We start from the raw sequence: 19480 nt of genomic DNA, 5'->3' as shown, positions 1-19480 counted from the left end.
GGCCTGGTGGGTTTTTATTTGCTCTCCCACCCTTTTCTCACATAGAAAAGCAGACAGCAGAGCAAGGAGTAGTGTGGGTGTCAGAGCTCATTCACTGCCTTTCATGCCCTCACCACATCCTCCTGTATCTGCACAGTAATACTGAGACGAGGCTGACGTCAGCCACCGTTTGCCGTGTGGATTCCAGAACTGCCGCCCTGCCGCGCGCGCTGCTTTTTTGGTTTTTACTCAGTTGGTGCTGATGAGCTTCACCTGATTTGCAGCTCCTGTGCGCTCAGTCGCTGCCACAACTCTGGCCCTGTCCCCAGTCGGGCCCGATGGACTCTCTGGGAGGCTGCCAGGGACGGCTGTGAGCATGAGGCAAGGTAATGTCAATGTTTCTACCAGTTCCCACCGAGCTTGGCTGCCAGCTGGAAGCAGCGTGCCGATGCCTGGTCTCTTGGCTGCATTTTGAATCTGTCTCGTAGCTGACACTGTGCTCATGCCCTGCCTACATGCACGCTGGCCTGCGCTGGACAGACCACGGGTCACTCTGCCTCCTGGGTGCCTGACCTGTTGCTTTAACTGCATGGCCCGGGCTCTTCATCATCGCAGCACATGCTGGTCTCAAAGCTCAATGCTTGGGGGAGAATCTTTGCCTGGTTGTTTCCCTGGGTCACTTTTCACTGCCCTCTCCTCCCCGCCTCCTGTCACCTTCCTGGGTTTTGTGCTAACAGAAATTATTTTCTCTGTGCCTGGGGATTTTAGATTCCCTTCCTCTTTTCTTCTGAGTGTTTATAACTGACATTTTTTGTGAGGCTTCTTTGGAGAGCAGGGAGAAACACACGTCCACACAGCGCAGATGGCCATTTCCAAATACAGCAGACTCAAGCCCGGTGGAGGTGGCTTCTCCATGTCTCCCAGCTCAACACCAGGTATTGCTGACCGTGCCCCACTCATGTAGGCTCACGCCCACCCAGCTCCCGGCATGGAAGATCCATCCATATCTTACTCCCCATCTCTGACAGGGAAACCGAAATGGTGAAAGGAAGTGCTTTGCCCAAGGTCATGCGGTAACTCAGTGGCAGAGTGAGGAAGCAAGCCCCTGGCTTCTTACCAGTTGATCCATGCCATGCCATCCCTCCAGCTCAGCGCAGAAGTGGGTGGCAGGTGGAGAGGTGTGGGGAAAGGCAAGGCTGTGTAGGAGGTTAGGAATCGGGTGGAAAGGCAACACCAGAGAGAGTGGGCAAAGGCTCCCCCAGGGTGTAGTGCCGCAGCATGCTGGGAGCAAGCGGGCTCCGGGCAGCAGCTGCCTCTGTGGAAGTCGTGAGCTGGTCCAGCCACTAGCACTGCAGGGACCCCCGGAGCTGCTCCTGCCCGAGCTCGTCTGCTTTTGGAGCGGAGTCTGTGCCCCGGGGAGACAGACCATGGCTGTGGCCCTGGCTGGCAGCCCTGCCCTGGCTCCAGGGGAGCACCGAGCCCCTCCGCCAGCTGTGCCAGGCAAGAGGCTCTGGGCACAAGGGGGCTTGGGGTGATGTGGACCTGAGGCTGTTCCAGGCGAGGACCCTTCCCCTCCGTGCTGGGACATTTTTCAGATATTCAGGCTTTCCTTTTCTTAGTCGTGTCCCATCACTGTCATCCAGGCAGGGCCCCTGAATTCCCTTCCTCAGGGTTGAGCCCTTGCACCGTCTGCACAGCACCTGTCCCCCTGTCCCCATGCCTGTCCTCTGTTGGCCCAGGGGCTTGGCACGCTGACTCCTCCCCGCAGCCCCGTGTCCTCGATGACGCTTCTCTCTGGAAGCTGGGGGCTCGCAGCACAGGACAGAGTGTCTCGCATGGGCAGCTGGGAGTGCAGCTCCTTGCACTGGCCGGGCAGAGGAGGGGGCACCCAGGCTGCAGGGCCTGGAGAGCAGCAACAGGATCTGGGGTGAGGAGAGCAGCTGGAGGGGGGACGTGACCTGTGCTGCACCTGCCCGCACACCTGAGAGGGCAAGAACAGCCAGGTGCGCTGGAGGCTGGGACTGGCCAGCCATTGGGAAGCGCCTGCTGCCCCGGTCAAGACAAGAGGGACGGCAGCCAGGGGTGGTGTAAGCGGCCAAGGCAGGGCAGGAGTTTGCCTGGGCATGGGGGCAAGCTGGAGATCTGAGGAGGGGGCTGCTGCGGGTGGCCATAAGACGGCAGCAGGAGGCTGAGCCAGGCCAGGCACTGATGCAGTCACAGGGTCAGCAGCTGGAGGCCTGTGTGCAGCTGGAGGCACCAGGCCCTGGCATCATAGGGGAGATTTGCAAGAGGGAGAAGGAAGCCATGGAGGAGAGGAGAGAGGCACAACCCTGGATCAGGGCCTCTGAGCGAGCGCCCTTGGAGGCAGGGGCCTGCTTGTTGGCAGAGCTCCCCAGCTCCTGCGACCTCTCTGCATTACAGGGTCTGGGCCCCGGTGCTGGCACAGTCCGGCCCAGCCTATGGCTGTAGCACCCACAGCTGCAGGGGCCAGAGACCTGCCCGGAGCCACAGAGTAGTCGGGGGCTCCCACGGCTATAGTCATGTCCAGGGAAGAGGAAGCAAAAGGAGCCTGCAGTGGCCAGCAGAGAAGGGGCTTCTCTCCCAGAGGAGGGGTCTGCACACCCAGCTGGCCGCTGGCTCCCTGTGCTGCCCCAGGGGCTGGGGGGTGCGAAGGGCTGAGCTGTGGTCTAGCTTTGCAGAACTGGGGAAAGTACCAGTAGAAACAGCACCTGCAGCAGTGACCGCTCTGTGAGGAGCTGAGAAGGAACCAGCACCCGAGGGGTGTTTTCCTGGGGGCAGAGGGTGCATGAAGGGCCAGGTGCAGGGGGAGCAGCTTGGGGAGTTCAGGCAACCTCCGCTGAGCATCAGGCAGCCCCGCTGCTGACAGTGCACGGGCCGGTCCCTGGAGCAGGGCCTGGCCAAGGGGTGCCAGCTCCCTGAGCCCGGGGGGCACCACCAGGATGGGATGGGATTTGCCCAGCTGGGGCAGGTCGCTGCTGGGAGCGGGGTCTGGTGCCACGGTTCAGCAACAGACCGTCTCAGCCCAGCTTGGGGCCAAAGGGGCTTTTCAGCAGCTGCTAAAATGATTTTGCTTTCACGGGTTGAGTAAGCTGGGAAGTTTTGACACCACGCAAATATTCCCCTGATGAGAAGTTGCTACTGAGAGGTCGTGGGGGCTGGGAGTGGTGGGGGAGGATGGCAGGAGGGCAGGTGGTCTCAGCCTCCTCGCCTCTGCTGAGGCCCCGGGGAAGACGGGAGCAGCTGCATCCTGTGGGGTCTGCACGACCCAGCCACGGAGCTGCAGGCTGCCCGAGCCTGCTCCTCTCCGATAGGGAGGTGGGGCCGGCTGACACACCGCCCTGGTCCCCTGGGACCCTGTGGGCAGTCCCACGCCCACGCCTTCCCGTGGAGGTCCCAGCAGCGCAAGCTCAGAGCATGGGTCCACCGGGGCCAGGGTCCTGCCTCTCCAAGGTCTTCCTAGCACAGTGTGACCCCGCACGGTGCCTTCCCCGGCGCATGTCACCATGCAGCGCAGTGTGACAGGGCTGGGCAAGCGCTCCAGCGAGGCCACGCATGCTCTGGCTCCCAGCACCGCCCAGCCACAGTCCCTCGCGATCCGTGTCAAGGGCAGGTGCAGGCAGGAGCGAGCCTGTCACAGGCTTTGGCCGGCAGGGTAGCAGCAGCCCCAGCCCTGCGGGGATTTGAGCATGAGCACTTTCCATGTAAATGTCTGCATTTGCATAACGAGCAATGTTAAACATGCAAAAAGTCCAGGCTAAGGATGAATAGGGTAACTGGTTTGGCGGGCTAGCAGAAACATGTGTGTGTCATGCAGTGTCATGTCACACATGTTCAGAAACAATCTGATCAGCCTTCTTGGTCCTTGCTATCCACCACTGTAGACTCTCATCCAAACCCATCACAAGAGCCCTTCAAGGATTAACCCACATCCTGCAGGAGACACTGCCTTTGGGTCTGGACAGATGGCACGGGGAAGGGCCTTGCTGTGTTTGAGCTGAATCACTGTAACTGGTTTGTCTGTCCTATGTACCCCACGATACGTAGAAACCAAGCAGGCAACTTATCTTGGAATAACACACGGTTACATGACAGCAGCCTGGCATCGCTTGCTGCAGAAGGGAGCAGAGAGCAGAGCGCGCTCAGCAGATGAGCTGATGCCCATGCGCAAGCACAAAGCCTCGTCTCAGAGGAGCAGAGCTGCTTGTCTGTCCGAACGCTTCGCTTTGTTCTTGTGTGCTCTTCACCAGCTCCCCTCCCCTTGCCAAAGGTCCAGCATGCATCCCTGGGGGCCCTTGTCTGGTGTTTCAATGCACAGAGACAGGGAGAGACCCTGGTGGGCTGAATCGCCAGATTCCTCCGCTGCCCCATCGGGACATTTGTGCCGTCTGCGTACCTGGCTCTGTACCCATGCAAGCACCTGCATCGGTTGCAGCAGTGTTGTTGCTCACTCTTCAAAGGCATTTCTACCCACAGGAACTCAGCAAGCAGCAAGGCCTTGGGCGTAGCTGAGAGCGGGTCCTGCACCATGGCTATCTGCTCACTCCCTGAGCCGCAGGGCAAGTCAGCGCGCACCTTGCTGCCATGTAAGACTTGCACTGTGTGGCAGCGGGGTTGAGGCTGTGTCTCCTTGTTTCAGGGCAGCCACCGGGGATCGTTATGAGGAACGTGCTGTGGCTCCCAGCTGTTGCCTTCTTCTTCTTCCTGCAGCACAGTAAGTTCCCAGCTCTCCCCCGGCTGTCACGCCCCGGAGGCCTCACATCTGACCAAGCATTGTGTCAAGGCTGGTACCAAGCAGCGAGTGGCCCAGGCTCTGGGCTGGAGCTGGGGCTTGCTGGGTGAAGGCCTGGGCTGGGCGTTATGCTGCCCCCACCTGCTTGCCCCCTGTGTAGGCTGGGCCCCCGGCAGGGCTTGGGGGACTTGCAGGAGAAATGGTTCTTCCCCCAGGAGCGACTTCAAACCACCCCCTGGCATCCCGGCTGCAGGGCAGGACCAGGACCTGCCAGTGCTGCACCTCTGGAGCAACCTGCCAGGGTCTTCAGCTGTGCCCCAGTTTTGGGCACCTGGGCACCCACTCCCCCATGGTACGGGTCCCCAGGCAGCTGGGCCAGGGCTGACTCGCTGAGAGCATCAGCTCAGAGAGCAGCCGGCGGCACAAGGGGCTCTTCAGGAAACAGCTGCACACCGCCCCACCGCCCCCCGCCTCTCACTAGAGCCTTGGGCTTGTTTCACACCTGAGCTAGAGCATCCATGGGTCTACGAGCCACCCTTCCCTGCCCAGCCAGCTCCAGGGCCCAGTTACAGCCTGGGGCAGCCCCCAGCCCCCAGCCAGAGTCCTGCTCCCCCCACCTAATGAGCATTTTCCTGGGAGAGAGCGTGCTGGTGGTCTGCCTTTGGTAGGGGGTGGCTCGCCCCCCACCCTGCTGCTCAGCTCTGTCCTCCAGCACCTGCCGTGGCAGCATCCAGCAGCTGCACAGGCCCGCAGCTTGAATCAGGGCCGTGCACTGGTCAGCTGCTCCCTGCCTCCCCTGCCCCTGGGGTTGGGCTGGGGGAGTTGCAGGAGCCAAACAGCACTGATAGTCAGTGCTGTGGTGGCATCACAGGGCTCAGAGCCCTGCTCTCCACGAGAGGCTCTGCGTGTGTGTGCATACGTACGCAGCAGAGGTGGGCCCCAGGCCCCTGCTGCCGAAGGGGCAGCAAGTGGATGAAATGTGAGGAGAGCACAAGGACGTCAGGCAGCAGCAGCCAGCCTAGATTCACAGGTCGCGAGGCCGGAAGGCCCTTCTGTCAAGTCTGACCCTACTGGACACAGGCCTGGAGCGAATTCCCGGCTGAGCTCTGAATGCGGCACCCACTGGTTCCAGACCAGGTGCGGGAAGCCCCGTGCCCACTGCCTTTGTGACAATGGCTCCATTGTCCCCCACCGAGGCCTGCGTCCGGCTGCGAGGAAACAGCAGCATTCCCTCAGACGGGAGCTTCGACAGAGATGCCTTGTAGCAGGGCACTGTGCTGCGCCTGCCACTTGAAGGGGAGAAGCTGAGCAAGGACAGAAGGCAAGGCACAGAGCTGGCCAACCCAGAGATGGGAGCTGCGCAGGGCGCAGAGGAGTCCCCAGCCCAGAGGGAGCTGCTTGAGGGGCCAGAGACAGAGGGCAGAGGGACCCAGAGGGTCTGAGAGTCCCAAGAGAGGCTGAGGCAAGTAAGTGGTAATGCGTGCAAGGCATGGGTTGTGGTGTAGGGGAGGAGCAGACCACACAATCTGTCCTTCAGGCTGCAGGGACGCCGCCAGGCCAAACGAGCCTATTTAGCATGAAGGGTGCTTGAGACTAGCAGGGTCTGGGAGGGACCAATTGATGAGTTGGTAGGACTCAGGCTTTCTCAGGCCCATGGGCAGCCTCCCTTCAGTAACAACAAGGCATGGCAGGAAAGCAGTCAGGGGAGGGCATATTAGAGATAGAGCCAAGCAGGAGCCACACAGCTACCAGGGGCATCATGGCCACCCATGGCTTGAACCTGTCAAGATCCTCCTTTCTAGCACGGACCAAGTCCATGCACTGTGCAGGGAGCAGCAGTCTCCACACAGTGCCTGCTGCTGTGGGGCCACACACCCTTGGAAGAAGGCTCATCTCTGCTCCCCTCTGGAGACCGTGGTCCTCCCGCGGCTTTCTCAGGACCTGCTCACACACCGGTGCTGATGGCTCTGGAAAGGGTCACATCACTTGGAACAGCAGTGCTGCTCTGCAGGACTGCAACAATGCAGTTCGTGCTCACTCGTCTGCTGCGGTCCCTGGAAAGTCTGGCCTGAAACCCAACTCTGCCCTTGTTGCTTCCCCAAGGCATGGCCACTCTGCTGTGATGGCATCAGATGAATACTTCAGCACCGGGAGAGGCCAACGGACATGGACTGCAAGTGGCTGCTCCAGACCCACTGACACAGCATGGCCTCAGCTGGTGCAGGGTTACCTGGGGGCAGTCTGGATGGGCCCAGCTCCAAACTGAAACCAAATGGGAGAGCAGGCGTGGGACGCTGACACTGAAACCAGAGGGGAAACTCAGATTGAAAGCCCAGGGCTGAAAGAAACAAAAATGACATGAACAAGAAACCTAGAGTGAGATTCTAAAGTCAGAATGAAACACTCAAGTTGGAGTGAAGTCAGACATGCAGCAACTTATCCACATCACTCCAAATGTGCCCAGGCCATGGTCTTGCCAGGGCTGTCCCGGTTTCACAAATGAATTGACTTATGAAGAACTGATGCTCCCCAGTCCATCGGAAAGGGCTCATCCGACTTGAGGCTGGCTCCCAGTCCTGGGCTCAAGCTGTGAGGTTGCGGTTTCTCCCTTGGTGTGTCCCCTCTAGGTGCTGGGCCTGGAGCTGGAGGTGCGTGATGACTTATGGATGGTTGTGTCTTCACTGGTGGCTGCTCTGAGTGCACCATCCACTCTTCTCCTGCCAACCCTGATGGCTATTTAGGGTCTCCCTGGCTATAAGCTGGTAGGAGAAAACAGACTGAAGAAGGAAATCAGCAGAGCAAAGTCTGTGGGAAACCTTGGACTCCATTGTTGTGTGAGCTTTTTCTTCTCCATCACAAGCTCCAGCCTCCGTCAGCTGTGGCAGCCCAGGCTCTGTTGCCCTAAGCCTTGAGCTGCTCTTGGAGGGGTTGTGCCACCCTGGAGGGCTCCTGGCTGCTGTGGCACACACAGCACAAATGCACAGGCCACTCTCCCCATTGACTGGCCTGGGGAGCAGCTGTCATGTCGTTCACACCGGTAACCCTCAATGACACCAATCCTGTGGTTGCCTTGTGATCACTTCACACCTGCACCACCCGCCCTGCCACGGGCAAGGTGAGAGGAGGCAGGGAGCCCATTCCTGCCTGAGGGGAAATGCCTGTCTGCGCTTTCCGTGGTGCTGGGATTGCCTGGGCTGACATGAGGAGTCTTTCTGGCTCCTCTATGAAGGAGATGGTGAAGCAGCCCACGCTCAGGGCCACTGGCAAGGCATGAGGCTCTTGCAGCAGCTGCAGTTGCACTTGCCCATCGAGTGTCATGTTTCCTCTGTCGTTTATATCTATTTTATGACCTGCCTGAAGGCCCGGACAGATTGGGACCCCCTTAGACTGGGGCTGCACAAAGGCAGAGGAGGAGGCAGCCCTGCCCAGAGGAGCTCACAGCCCAACGGGCCCCGCTCCCTCAGCATAGACATGGAGTTTCCTTCCTTCCCATAGCCCAGCCAGGGCTGCACGCCGCTGAGCACAGTGCTGCTGAGCACAGCACTGGTGTCCCCGCTGCCACCACCCTCGCCTGCACGGACCAGCGCTGGCGTGTGAACAGAGCAGTCAGCAGAGCCAGAGGAGGAGGCATCTAGGGCAGTTTTATGGCAGTTTTCAGCTACAAATAATTGCTGTAACAAACCTGAGCCAGTAACTGCTGTGACCTCCCCTGAGCGCCTGCTCACAAACTCACCCCTATTGTTCTCAGGCTTATAGGCTGTGCGGATCCCGTCCACCTCTGGACATCTGGCACTAATTGTAAGAAGGAAAGAACTAAAGCATCCTTGTGCCAGGATTGCAGAAAAGCTTGTTGGAGAGCCCTGGAGCTGGGTTGGGGGGAGTCACCAAGATGTGAATGTCATTAATGGAGGGTGCAAAGGGATGACTAAACTGCCCCTTTTCTAAAAAAAGTAAGTCTTGGAAATGCCGCAGGAGACGCGTGCAAGACTGTTTCAGTTGCAAACCCCAGCACTTGATGTTAGGAAACGCTGAGCTGAGGCAGCTCAGTGTGCAGATGTTTCCAGCTCTGCCCTGACTCAAACACAGCCCTTGCAGAAGCAGCAGTAAGCGGCCGTGTGTCACGCAGCCTACATGGAAGAAGGTAGAGTTAAGGCTGCACGTTCAGCCCTCGCTGGGCTTTCCTCACATTTCAGGGCCTACGTGCAGCCTTGGCCAGCTGTGATAGAGGGCTGTGAGAAAACCTTCTGGCTTCAAGCGAGTCACTGACCGGGGAACCCCGGTACAGGGGAAGCACGGGGCAGGGAAAGCACGCTGGGGAGCTGGCATGGAGAGCCTGGGGCCCACTGCTGCATGGTGATTGGCAGGGCTGTTCCCTGCAGCCTTGCAGCTGCTGCATCATTTTCCCTTTTTGCCCTTACAGGTGCCAGTTGCACCAACCTTTCTTGTTTTGTGGACTACGCAGAGACGCTCTCCTGCTTCCTGAAAACCAACCTCAGCACCACCAGCGGGACCTCATATAACCTCACAGCAACATGGTACGTGTGTGCAGAGGAGGCAAAGCCGGCCACAGCTCACTGGTGGGCTCTGGGGCTTGCATGACTCCCGTCACGGGCCACCCGCAGCTGCAGCCTGCCACAGCTCCCATCTCCCTGAGGCCGTTGCTCCTCTCCCCACAAAGCTCAGCTGTGCCCTCAAGGCTGAGGCAGGGTCTGCTGGTGGCTGGCGATGGACTTCATTGGTAACAGGAGGTAGATCCATGCTCGTAGGATGTTGGCTGCCCCTTCCCCTCACCAGCACCTGGATTTGCCTCTGGCCAGGCCTGCGACCCTGCAGCACCTGGCCCTCCTCTGCCTTCTCACCTGGCGAGGTCTCGCTTACAGGGATTTCCCAGGGGGAAAGCGGCCACACAACCCCTGCCAGGCTGCACATTATCCTGGGTTCCCCTCTCCACCACCTCCCTGCACGTGCCAGCACCTCAGCGCTGGCTTCCTGCTTGTTTCAGCAACAGGTTCCTTCTCCCAACCCTGCTCAGGGTGCAGTCAATGGAGCCTGCAGGTTTTCCTGCAGGTATTTATTTGAGTTCAGAAGTGAATTTCCCTGTGGACATGTCTTTGCCCCCCTTGCTTTCCCCGAGCGCCTCTGCTGCCTTGTTCTTTAGCTGCATAGAGCAAGCCAGGGACTGGCCCCGCTGCAACACAACATGTTTGTGCACTTGGTTTCTGAAGGGACAAAGACAACATCTCCTGGAGCCTGGCAGAGCTCTCCAGAAACAGCACCCATGTGCAATACGTGTGCTACGAGGACCAGACGCATTTCTTCATTGACAACACGTTCACGGTGTGCGTGGCCAAGCCGGCCAAGGGGCAGCATGCAGCTTCGAAGAGCTGCAGCAAGTTTCTCCTGGGTGATAGCAGTGAGTGCAAGCATGGATGAGTCTGGTGTTTGGGAACTGCATCCGTGTGCCTATGTGTGTGAAGCTGCGAGCCTCTGCTGCGTGCATGGCAGCATCTGAGGGGTGCGTGTCCTCCTGGCTACCCCAGGCTGGTCCTGACAGGTTCTGGCTCAGACCTGACGCCGGCCGGCGGGAGAGCGTAGCAGGAGGCAAGCAAGCCCCGTGTCCTTGCTGTCACAGTCCCTCGCTGTCTCTTCTTCATGCGGTAGCAAGGAACCGTTCTCACTCGGGGCTGCTCCGTATCTGAGCAAAGCCAGAGTGGGCTTTTTAGCCAGGACCAAAAGTGACAGAGGGATGTCACGCACAGAGTGTGCCATGGACTTCCCCCTGCAAGCCTCAGCAGCCTTTCCTGTGGGGCAGCAAAGAGGAACGTGACGCCGTTGCCACAGACGGGGCACTGCAGTCACATAGGCAGGCAGACCCCCTCCCCTGCTGGAGCAGGCTCTTGCTGGGGCCGCTCGTCCTCGTGCCAAGGAGGAGGGGGAGGCCGGGCTGTGTTGCCAATTCACCTCGGAGGCAGCTTGGCTGCAAGGCCAGCGGGTGCCCAGCAGCCAGGCAGCTCTGGTATATCAGGCACATGTTGCACGTAGGCCTGGAGCTGGTAGGGTTTCAATGCCTGTGTTGTTCTGGAAAGGAAACTGGGTGATGAGTGCAGGCTGCCAGCTAGTGTCACATGCACACACACGTGGAGGCATGGGCTTGCGCGCTTGAAGCGGGATAGCGGTCTGTTTTGCTGGGCGCTCGTGATGAGGAGTTTGCACTGACCCCCTGGCCCAGCATTGCTCCATTGCACCCGGGCAGGCAGGCAGGAGCTGACCTGGGAGCCCTGCCCCGCACCTGTGGGGGCACAGGGCCATTGCACTGGGTGAGGTGCCAGGCTCCCCCTCTGCGCTGCAAGCAGGGAGGCCCAGCTGCCGTCCCCGATCCCCTCAAACGCCGGGGTCAGGTGTCAGCGGGACCCTTGCCACCATGCTGCTGGGGGTGGATTGCAGGGGAGGGGGCAGCTCTGGCATTTGCTGTGTCCTTGGGGTCATCTCAGCACGAGGCCTCAGCCTGCCTTGCTGTGCTTCCTCCACAGTTAAGCCCTCCCCACCCTTCAACCTGACGGCCACGATCTCCGACACATACAATATCTCTTGGGAAACCATCTACCAGCACCCGGACTATTACCTCCTGGGTGACGAGCTGGAGTATGAGCTACGGTACAAGAAGAAGAGTGACCCCTGGGAGGTAGGAGGGGAGTGAGAATGCCCGCGGCACGGCCCAGGCCAGCACCCCTGCTCTGACGGGAGGGGCAGGGAGGAGACGCAATGTCCTCGGGGCATGGGCAGTGGTTTCATTCACTGGCCTCGGCCGGAAACGCTGGAAGGGGCAGGACCCGCGGGCACTGGGGCAAGGGGTCCCTGTGTCGGAAAGGAGCTGGGTTTGGGGGAAGGCTCCTGGCTCGCTTGTCTCGGGCTCTGGCCTGACTGTCACCAGACGGATGCTCCCCCAGCTAGTGCTGTGGCCCACCACACCCCTCAGAGAAGTGACTGAGCAAAGGCAGAGAGAAGCAGTCTCTCCCTCCCCTCCTGCTCCCTGTGACGCTTGCCCCCAGCGGGGCTGGCACGGGCGGCAGCCGTGCCCCACGGCAGCCCTGACGCTCCGGCACTTTCCCTTGTGCAGAACCAGAAGACGAAGACGATACCTGAGGACAAGCGGAGCCTGGTGCTCCTGCCCTTCGAATTCGAGGGGGGCACCGAGTATGAGCTGCAGGTGCGAGCCAGGCCCCAGGCCAACGGGGACTTGTACCATGGCGTATGGAGCGAGTGGAGCCCCACGCTGAGACTGACAACCAGCCCCCAGGGTAAATACACCCCCCCAGCCCATGCTGCTTTTCTGCTCGTCCCCGCATCTGTCTGATGCTAGCAAGCACTTTCCAGAAATACAGTAAAACCACTTGAGAAAAGTGGTAGGTTAGCAAAACCATTCGGTGTCACTGACAGGAAAGAGCTGAACCCACGCAGGCCACGGTCACGCGGTTCACATCCCCTGCACGGGCCTCAGGCCAGGGCCCCTCAGCGCTCGTGCAGGGACAAGGAGCCATGGAGGCAGCTGCGGGGCATGCAGAAAAGCCTGCTGTATGGGGGCAACTGGGAGGGCTGGGGGGTGCAGTGGGTCTGGATAACGAGGTGCTGCTGCTGCCCGGGTGCTTTGCATGGGTTTGCTGATACATAAAGGGTGCACGGCAAGGATAGCAGACCTGGTTACTGCCAGATCTTCTTGGTCCCACTGCCTGCCCCTGGGATGCTCTAGGACAAGCAGGCCCCAGCACCAGTGCTCAGGACCCGTGTCCAGATCCCTGGGTGGAGATGGGCCTGCTCACAGCTCAAGCTCCAGGTGCTTCCCTGGCCATGGGGTTCAACGAGCTGGCAGCCCAGTGCCAAGCGCGTGGAGCTGGCTCGCTCCCAGAGTTGCTGCCAGAGCTCAGAGCCATTGGAGGAGCCTTTGTGCAGGACTCTGCGGTCTGGTGCCTGTGAGCAGAGGCTGGGCTCCGTGACCCACCTGGCCCCTGGCAGCCTCATGCCCTGGGGGTGCTTCCCGCGGTGTTACAGAGCTGGGACATCAGCCCAGTCCATAGGACACATCTGCGCTCCCCAGGCTGCTCCCATCTCTCAGCCCATTCCCCTTTCCCTGGAGGCCTGGGCAGCTGGGAAGGAGGAGAGCCCAGGACAGCGGGGGCACGAGGCTTTGCTCTGACTCCCGCCGGAGTTCTGCTGTTTGCAGCATGACATCCCCAGGACATGGCTGGGCATGTGGGACTTGGCGCTGCCTGAGGCCCTGCTCCAGGTGGGCCCCTGTCTCCAGAGAGCCGGCCCCTCCCGGGAGAAACCCAGGGCTTCTCCAGCCCGTCCTTTCCTGCTCGTTCCTGCCCAAGCCGCCCCCTGACCCTGCCTGTTCTTCCCTCAGTTGCTCAGACAAGGGGACCAGGATCGGAATCGGGATCAGGATCAGGGTGGCTGCTGCTGCTGGGCATCGTCCTGGTGGCCGCTGTCTCCATCGCGCTGCTGCTGACCAAGCACCGCAGGTGAGAGCATGGGGCTGGGGGCCCTGCCCCTCTGACCTGGCCTCGGGCCCCCTCCAATTCTGTGGGTCTTGGGATGCCAATGAACCCGGGATGTCCAAGGCGCGGGCTGCAGCTCTCCCCACGCAGCAGCACAGCACGGGGAGGCTCCTTTCCAGGCAGCCTGATCTCCTCTGCAAAGCCCAGCCTGGCCCTGCCCTGCGAGCTGGGGCTTTGCTGGAGCCGGGCTCTGTTCTCGGGCACGCTCTGCCCTCTGCTGGAGGCTGCTCCCGGGCAGCTGACACTGCCGGGCTGCCGAGCGCAGCCGCGGTGAGGTGGGCACCGCTGCCGGAGCAGGGCCCAGCACCTGTCTTGGGCTCTGCAACCCACACCAGGCCGGGCTGACGTGAGGGCCTCGGGCGCCCGGGCTCTGGGAAACTGTGGCAGGTCCTGGCACCACATCCAGCAGTGGAGTTGGGGAGACCACATTTCTTCTGGGGGCAGCAACTGCGACTTCTGGGGGTGGCCCCCTCCCAGCCTGGGTCCCATCAGCTTGGGGCACAAAGACATGTGTTCCCAAGGGGCTGGGGCCTGAGTGCCGGGGAGCGCGGGGCCAGCCCAAGCACATGGCGAGGGATGGCTGAGGTCACCCTTTCTGCCCTGCGGAGCATGAGCCTGGCCCCTTCCACGGTGTCTGTCCCACGGCTCCCGCAGTGAGGCTGGCATGCCTGGCCCGTTGATGCCAGCAGCCAGACCCTGGGGCGTGGGGCGCTGGGTGACACCTGCTCAAAACTGAACTTGTGCTCTCTGCTGCTCCAGCCTGCAGGAGAAGATGAAGATTTTCATCCCGAACCCGGCTCCCTTCTTCAAGCCGCTTTACATGGTGCACAATGGCGATTTCAAGGTATGCCATGCCTGAGCTGGTGGGCATGTCACCGCTCCGGGGGTTTCCAGAGGAAAGCGGTGGGTGGGGAGAATGTCAAGCGGCGCGTGGGTGAGGATGGGGCCTTATCACGACCCTCCAGCTTGCAGGTTCAGGGGTGCAGAGGAGGCCAAGGGAAGCTCAAGTGCGATGTTAAGTGCCGAAGCCAGAGCAAGCCCTGCAGAGTCGTGGGCGAATGGGAGCCGTGCTGGCATCTGAATGCAGATGTCTTGCTATCTCTTTCCTGCGCAATTTCCTGTTGTTACAGCAGCTCTTATCAGGGACACTTTATGCATCTCTTGTTTCTGCTGTTTTTCTGCTTCTTTTTGGAGAAACACCTGCTCCCCCAGCAGGGTTCGTGTTTCCTTGTACTGAGCATACAGGCTTTAGCCCACCCCAAAGAGATGGTTGGGATAACGTTTCACATCTCACGCTCTGGGCTTGTACAGCCTGCTCACAGCCAGGTTTCGGCTCTCTTGCAGGTGCCCCCAGCTCTGTATATCAGGCCTTTTGCTCTCCTCTTGCCTCCTTTACTGCTGATAACCCGAAACGGCCACCTGCACCTCCGTGCCTCTCTGGAAGGTGGGTCAGGCCAGGGGCTGTGCTGGGATGGCTCTGGGACATACTTGCTACTGGGACTGGACAGGTGGGGCCCTGCGCACCCCCTTCCCTCTCTCAGAAGTGAGGGGCAGACATTCAGGACGTGCACACACGGTATGTGCCACTTAAGGACACACAAATGCCTTGCTCTGCTCAGACCACAGGTCCATGCAGCCCAGCATCCTGTCTGGCACAGAGGCAGGGACTGGGTGCTGAGGGGTGGGTGCACAGGGCATGTCCAGATCTCTACCCCTGCCCCCCCATGCAGGTCCCAGCACTCACCCCAAGGTTCAGGAAGTCTTGATTCAGAGGCTGCCTCTGTCGAGCAAGCTCAACACCCACTGATGGGCCTTTCCTCCCCTTCTGATCTGGTTGAACTAGGTGAGGAAAGGCAGCACCTGTGAAGGAAGGGCAAGGGGGGTCCAGCCTCTCCTGCAAACAGCTGGTGCTGACCACTCAGAGCTGGACGCTGCGCTGCTTGGGCCCCCTGCCGGGGACTCCGAGGAGCTGAAGGAGCCATGAGCAAGCTGTTATGGTGGAGACAAATCCTCATGCTGCCACGAGCTCTGGTCCTCCCAGAGGGCCCGCAGCCACAGCCTGGGGTGGAGCACTGCAGCCCTTCTGCCCCTGCTTGGGCTGCCCCTGCTGCGGGAGGTGGCGAGCCAGCCGCTCCGTTCTCAGTCCCACCCTGGCTGAAGCTGAGGTGCTTCTGGGAAGTTAATGAATGTGCAGAGCAAAGGCAAAGTCGCCCACGCAGCACAGCTCTGGCTGCGCAGGCACAGGCTTCGGAGAGGATGTGGTGACCTTGCTAGCACCTGAGCAGGAACTTTACCGGCTGGTGCAATGCACCTGCTTTAGGGCTTGGCCAGCCACAGTCTGTAGCACATGCAGGTTGCCAAAGCATTCCTGCAGGTACGGAAGGAGGCATCTCCTGGCTGTGCAGGGGGAAAGGCGGCAACAGGGCCTGGGACTTGGCAGGTAGCGAACATGAGACTCCCGTCACCCGGCGCTGATGGTGCCTTTGGGGACTGAGTTGCAGTGACAAAGAAGTGGAAGTGGAGCAGCGCTGCCTGCTCTCTGCACTCTGCGGTGCTAGCCCTGGGGGATAGGCAGAGATTGCTGTCAGGGAGAGGTGGGAATGGCCTGTCTCCAGAGCTCCTGTCTCCAGGCCTGGCCGAGCAGGTGGGAGAACCTCCTTGCACCCACTTATCAATAGATTAACACAAGCCAGGCACTTTCCTCTGCAAGGGAGACTTTCCCCATGGCTAGAAACACACCAGTCTGTTTCCCAGCACTGCCCCAGGTGCCTCGCTCTCCATGCAGTGGGAAGCAGCTTGAGCCCAGCACTCCCCAGATGCCAGCCGGACACCTAGCATAGTGCGGCTGGTACGGCAGTAACGCCTGGCCCTGGCACAGCTCTTCCTAGCAGCAGTTATCAAAGCCCTTGACTGCAGAGGGCAGTGTCCTTGCCCCACTGGCTGATGCACAGAGACAGAAAAACTTTGTCTCAAGTTGCCCAGCAGGACAGTGGCCGAAGCGAGGACAGACCCCAGCTGTCCTCCTTCCCAGCCCTGTGTACAGCTCCTGGCTCTGCTGGCTCCCTAATACAGTGGATGCAAGCCAGGCAGGGCCATATTGCATCTCCCTGCCTTCAGACTAAGAGCATGGATTGTCACAGGCTTGCGGGAGCAATGCCCGAGGTCTGCTGTAGTTGAAAGAGTATTTTTGGTTTGGTGTCAGGAGCAGCAAGGCACCTCTCAGACCAGAGGTGTGCACCTGGTCCTGAGGGGCTCACACACAAGGACTTACATGCAACACAACCCACAGGGACCTGAGCAGAGCAGAGGGGACCAGCTGAGGCTGGGCCCTGCCACGGGGAGCAGGCCCGGAGAAGGCTCAGTCTGCCTGATGCCAAGCAGAGCCAGGGCCAGCGCTGGCTGGAAAAGCCAAGTGCTTGGCCAGAAAAAGCAGGGGGCATTGGCTGCCCAGAGCCCAAAGGGCAGAGGGGAGAATGCAAAACCAGGGAGCCGAAAGCTTTATAGCGCTCTGTCCACGAATGCAGCACGAGTGCCGCCAGGGCTGCAGCGCAGTTGTCGCGGCCCTGGATCCCCACTGCTCCCAGGGACTTAGGGCACTTGTGTGCAGGGCCCTTGCTCAGCCCTGCAGCCCCTGCCCAGCACAGTGGGGTGCCAGCTCCTGCTCGGCCAAGCGCAGCAGTAGTAACCTGTGTGTGTGCATGTGTTTTTGTACAGAAATGGGTCGGTGTGTCCTGCACCAAGGTGACCCTGGATTTATTTGACTGGGGCACTGTTCTCCCTGAAGTGCTGGAAGTCTACAGCAAGCACCTGTCCAGCGATGTCCCCAAGGAGGAGAAGAGATTGCTGAGGAAGGACCCCCCTGGCAAGTCCTGCGGGTCCGGCCTGGCAGTGTGCGGCCCAGACAGCCTGTCTCTGCTGTCCAGTCTGAACAGCAGCCCGGGGACCCCAGACCGGTCCTACGGCCACCTCTCCATCGACACCGTCACTGTGGCCGATGAGTTCATGCCATGTTCTTCCCAGTGCCGCTGTCACAGTGCGTCCCGGGGTCACGAGCCATTGGGTGATGAAGGCGCTGGCAACGGAGAGGATGGCTACCCCAAGCTGGACCTCGATGGCGACGGCAGAGACAGCTCCAGCGCAATGGTGGCAGCTGACCTGAGCACCCAGGACAAGGTTGTTGCCTCAGGCTCTGTGTCCATGGACTTCTTTCAGGGGGAAGGGGTGGGCAGTATCTTGGGAGCCCTTTGTCTGCATCCCAATGACTGGGACTTGGGCAGCCCCACTTGTCTGCCTTCCCCTGGGGGTGACAGCACATCCGACATGGAGGGCTATGGCTTCCCGCGCAGTGAGAGGACCAGCGATGGGTACCCAACCGTCTGCCTGGACTTGGACACTATTGACAGTGGCTTTGTGGACTCCGACTGTGGCAGCCCCGTGGACTGTGAGTTTGAGAGGAGCAGTCAGACTGACCCGGGGTCCGTCTCGCTGGACAAGGAAGTCTCGGACTTCCCACGGAGCTATGTCAAACAGTGGGTCTCCTGCCGTCCTGCCACCCCAGTCGCCGGGACACCGCCAGGCTGAGTACCAGGCACGTGCTCGGGGCTGCAGTGCTGTTCCCCACACAGCTCCCAGGCAAGGACTGACCAGGGCTCAACAACACCATCAGAGCAGAACAAAGTGCATTTGGTGCAAACGGTGATGTGAGTTGGCAGACCCACAGAGATCAGCCTTTTCCTGGGGTTGTGTCACATCAGCTTAAACTCACTCAGGGGTCTGGCAGCTTCCCGAGTCCAGCTCCTGCCCATGGAGCTGTGGACCCAGTCCAGGAAAAGCAGGCATATCTCAGGACCTGCCTTTCACTGAAGCAAATGCACAGTACGTTTTGAGCCTGGCTTGTAGAGACAATGAGACTTTAAACTGACCATTCCCCGCTGTTCCCCATGAATGACAGTGGGGGCAGCTGCTGCTCCCTTGTACATGGGCTCTGCAAGTCCCCCTTGGCATGTGGCTGCTGTGATAGCTCCCACCCTTGGCCCTTAACTCCCTCAGTAACAGCTCATACTTTTAGCTGTAGAGGCCCCGAATCACGTCCTTTTGTCAGTGAGGCTGGAGTCACTCTGCGTGGCCTTCACCCTAACTGTAGTATGCAAGGAGCTGAACACAGCCTGGGGCTCTCTAGGTCTCGGCAGCTGCTGCCCTGGGCCCTCTCCTGCTTCCAGACGCGTCCCCACCACCTCCCAAACTCCTTAGATATGTCCTGCTCAGTGTGACGTGTCCGTGGCCTTTGGATTCATACAAGCCTTCGTAGGCCGGTCGTTCGGAGGGGCTGCACTCACACAGCTTGTGCACCTTGGCTTGGCTTGGTGCGGCCCGTGGACACTGCTCTAGCGTTAACTGCGCGGGATGGCCCCTGGGCTGCTCCTGCCTGCAGCACAGGATGGATGCATCCCCTGGTGCCCAGGCAGCTGCTGGTGTGTTGCTTGGGGCACCTGTGCTTACTGCTAACGTGACGGTGCTAACGAGTGTGAGGGCCTGCTCCTGCAGTGCCTGCTGGGCACCAGTGGCATATGGACTGGCAGAAGCTGCAGGAACAGCCCCGATCGCTGTCTTTTCATCAGGGTGCACATCCTGAGTGAGGCAGGGTCCCCTCCTCACGGGGTGCAAATAAATTCCTTCCTGTCTCTCCTGTGCTGGTCTCCTGCAATGTCCCGGCCCCAGGGCAGAGATGGGGCCTTAAGCCACTGTGCATGGTGTAACGCGTGATGATGGGGGAGCAGGGCCCCAGGCCTGAGACCACCCAAGCCCCCAGAGATGCCTTGGCTGAGGACCTGCCTGCCAGGGGCAGCTGCCTGGCCTGAGCTCATCAGTGCCTGGCATCAGACAAGTTTCATAGTTTCTAGGGTCGGAAGGGACCTGGGCAGATCATCGAGTCCGACCCCTGCCATGGCAGGAAAGAGTACTGGGGTCAAACGACCCCAGCAAGGTGTTCATCCAGCCTCCTCTTAAAGACCCCCAGGGTAGGAGCCAGCACCACTTCTCTTGGAAGTTGGTCCCAGACCCTAGCCACCCTGACCGTGAAGTCGCGTCTCCTGATAGCTAGCCTGAATCTCCCCTCTGCCAGCTTGTGACCGTTATTCCTGGTCACTCCTGGCAGTGCTCGGGGGAACAGGGACTCCCCCAATGCCTGCTGATCCCC

The 19480-nt window shown here is 60.2% G+C and overlaps 1 protein-coding gene across 1 annotated transcript; it reads left to right on the top strand.

Annotated features, from left to right (window-relative positions):
• The first annotated feature begins 251 nt into the window (after positions 1-251).
• IL21R (interleukin 21 receptor) lies at positions 252-18936 on the top strand. The gene is made up of 9 exons (XM_019541809.1): positions 252-365; positions 4637-4711; positions 9150-9264; positions 9955-10142; positions 11260-11411; positions 11847-12027; positions 13131-13248; positions 14044-14128; positions 16999-18936. Exons 1-9 carry the CDS (start codon positions 356-358, stop codon positions 17863-17865), a joined length of 1791 nt encoding a protein of 596 aa, XP_019397354.1. The 5' UTR covers positions 252-355; the 3' UTR covers positions 17866-18936.
• The last annotated feature ends 544 nt before the right edge of the window (positions 18937-19480 follow it).

This window comes from Crocodylus porosus, unplaced genomic scaffold (assembly GCF_001723895.1).
Source record: "Crocodylus porosus isolate Cpor-Errol unplaced genomic scaffold, CroPor_comp1, whole genome shotgun sequence".
Taxonomy (NCBI): Eukaryota; Metazoa; Chordata; order Crocodylia; family Crocodylidae; genus Crocodylus; species Crocodylus porosus.
Note: the sequence above shows the minus strand (reverse complement) of the source record. Positions and strands in the feature narration are given on the sequence as shown.

What these genes read in the sequence shown, in the direction of transcription:
- IL21R (XM_019541809.1), top strand. An exon ending in TATAACCTCACAGCAACATG is followed by an intron (nt 9,265 to 9,954) that starts GTACGTGTGTGC and finishes TGGTTTCTGAAG; the next exon opens with GGACAAAGACAACATCTCCT. An exon ending in TGCACAATGGCGATTTCAAG is followed by an intron (nt 14,129 to 16,998) that starts GTATGCCATGCC and finishes GTTTTTGTACAG; the next exon opens with AAATGGGTCGGTGTGTCCTG.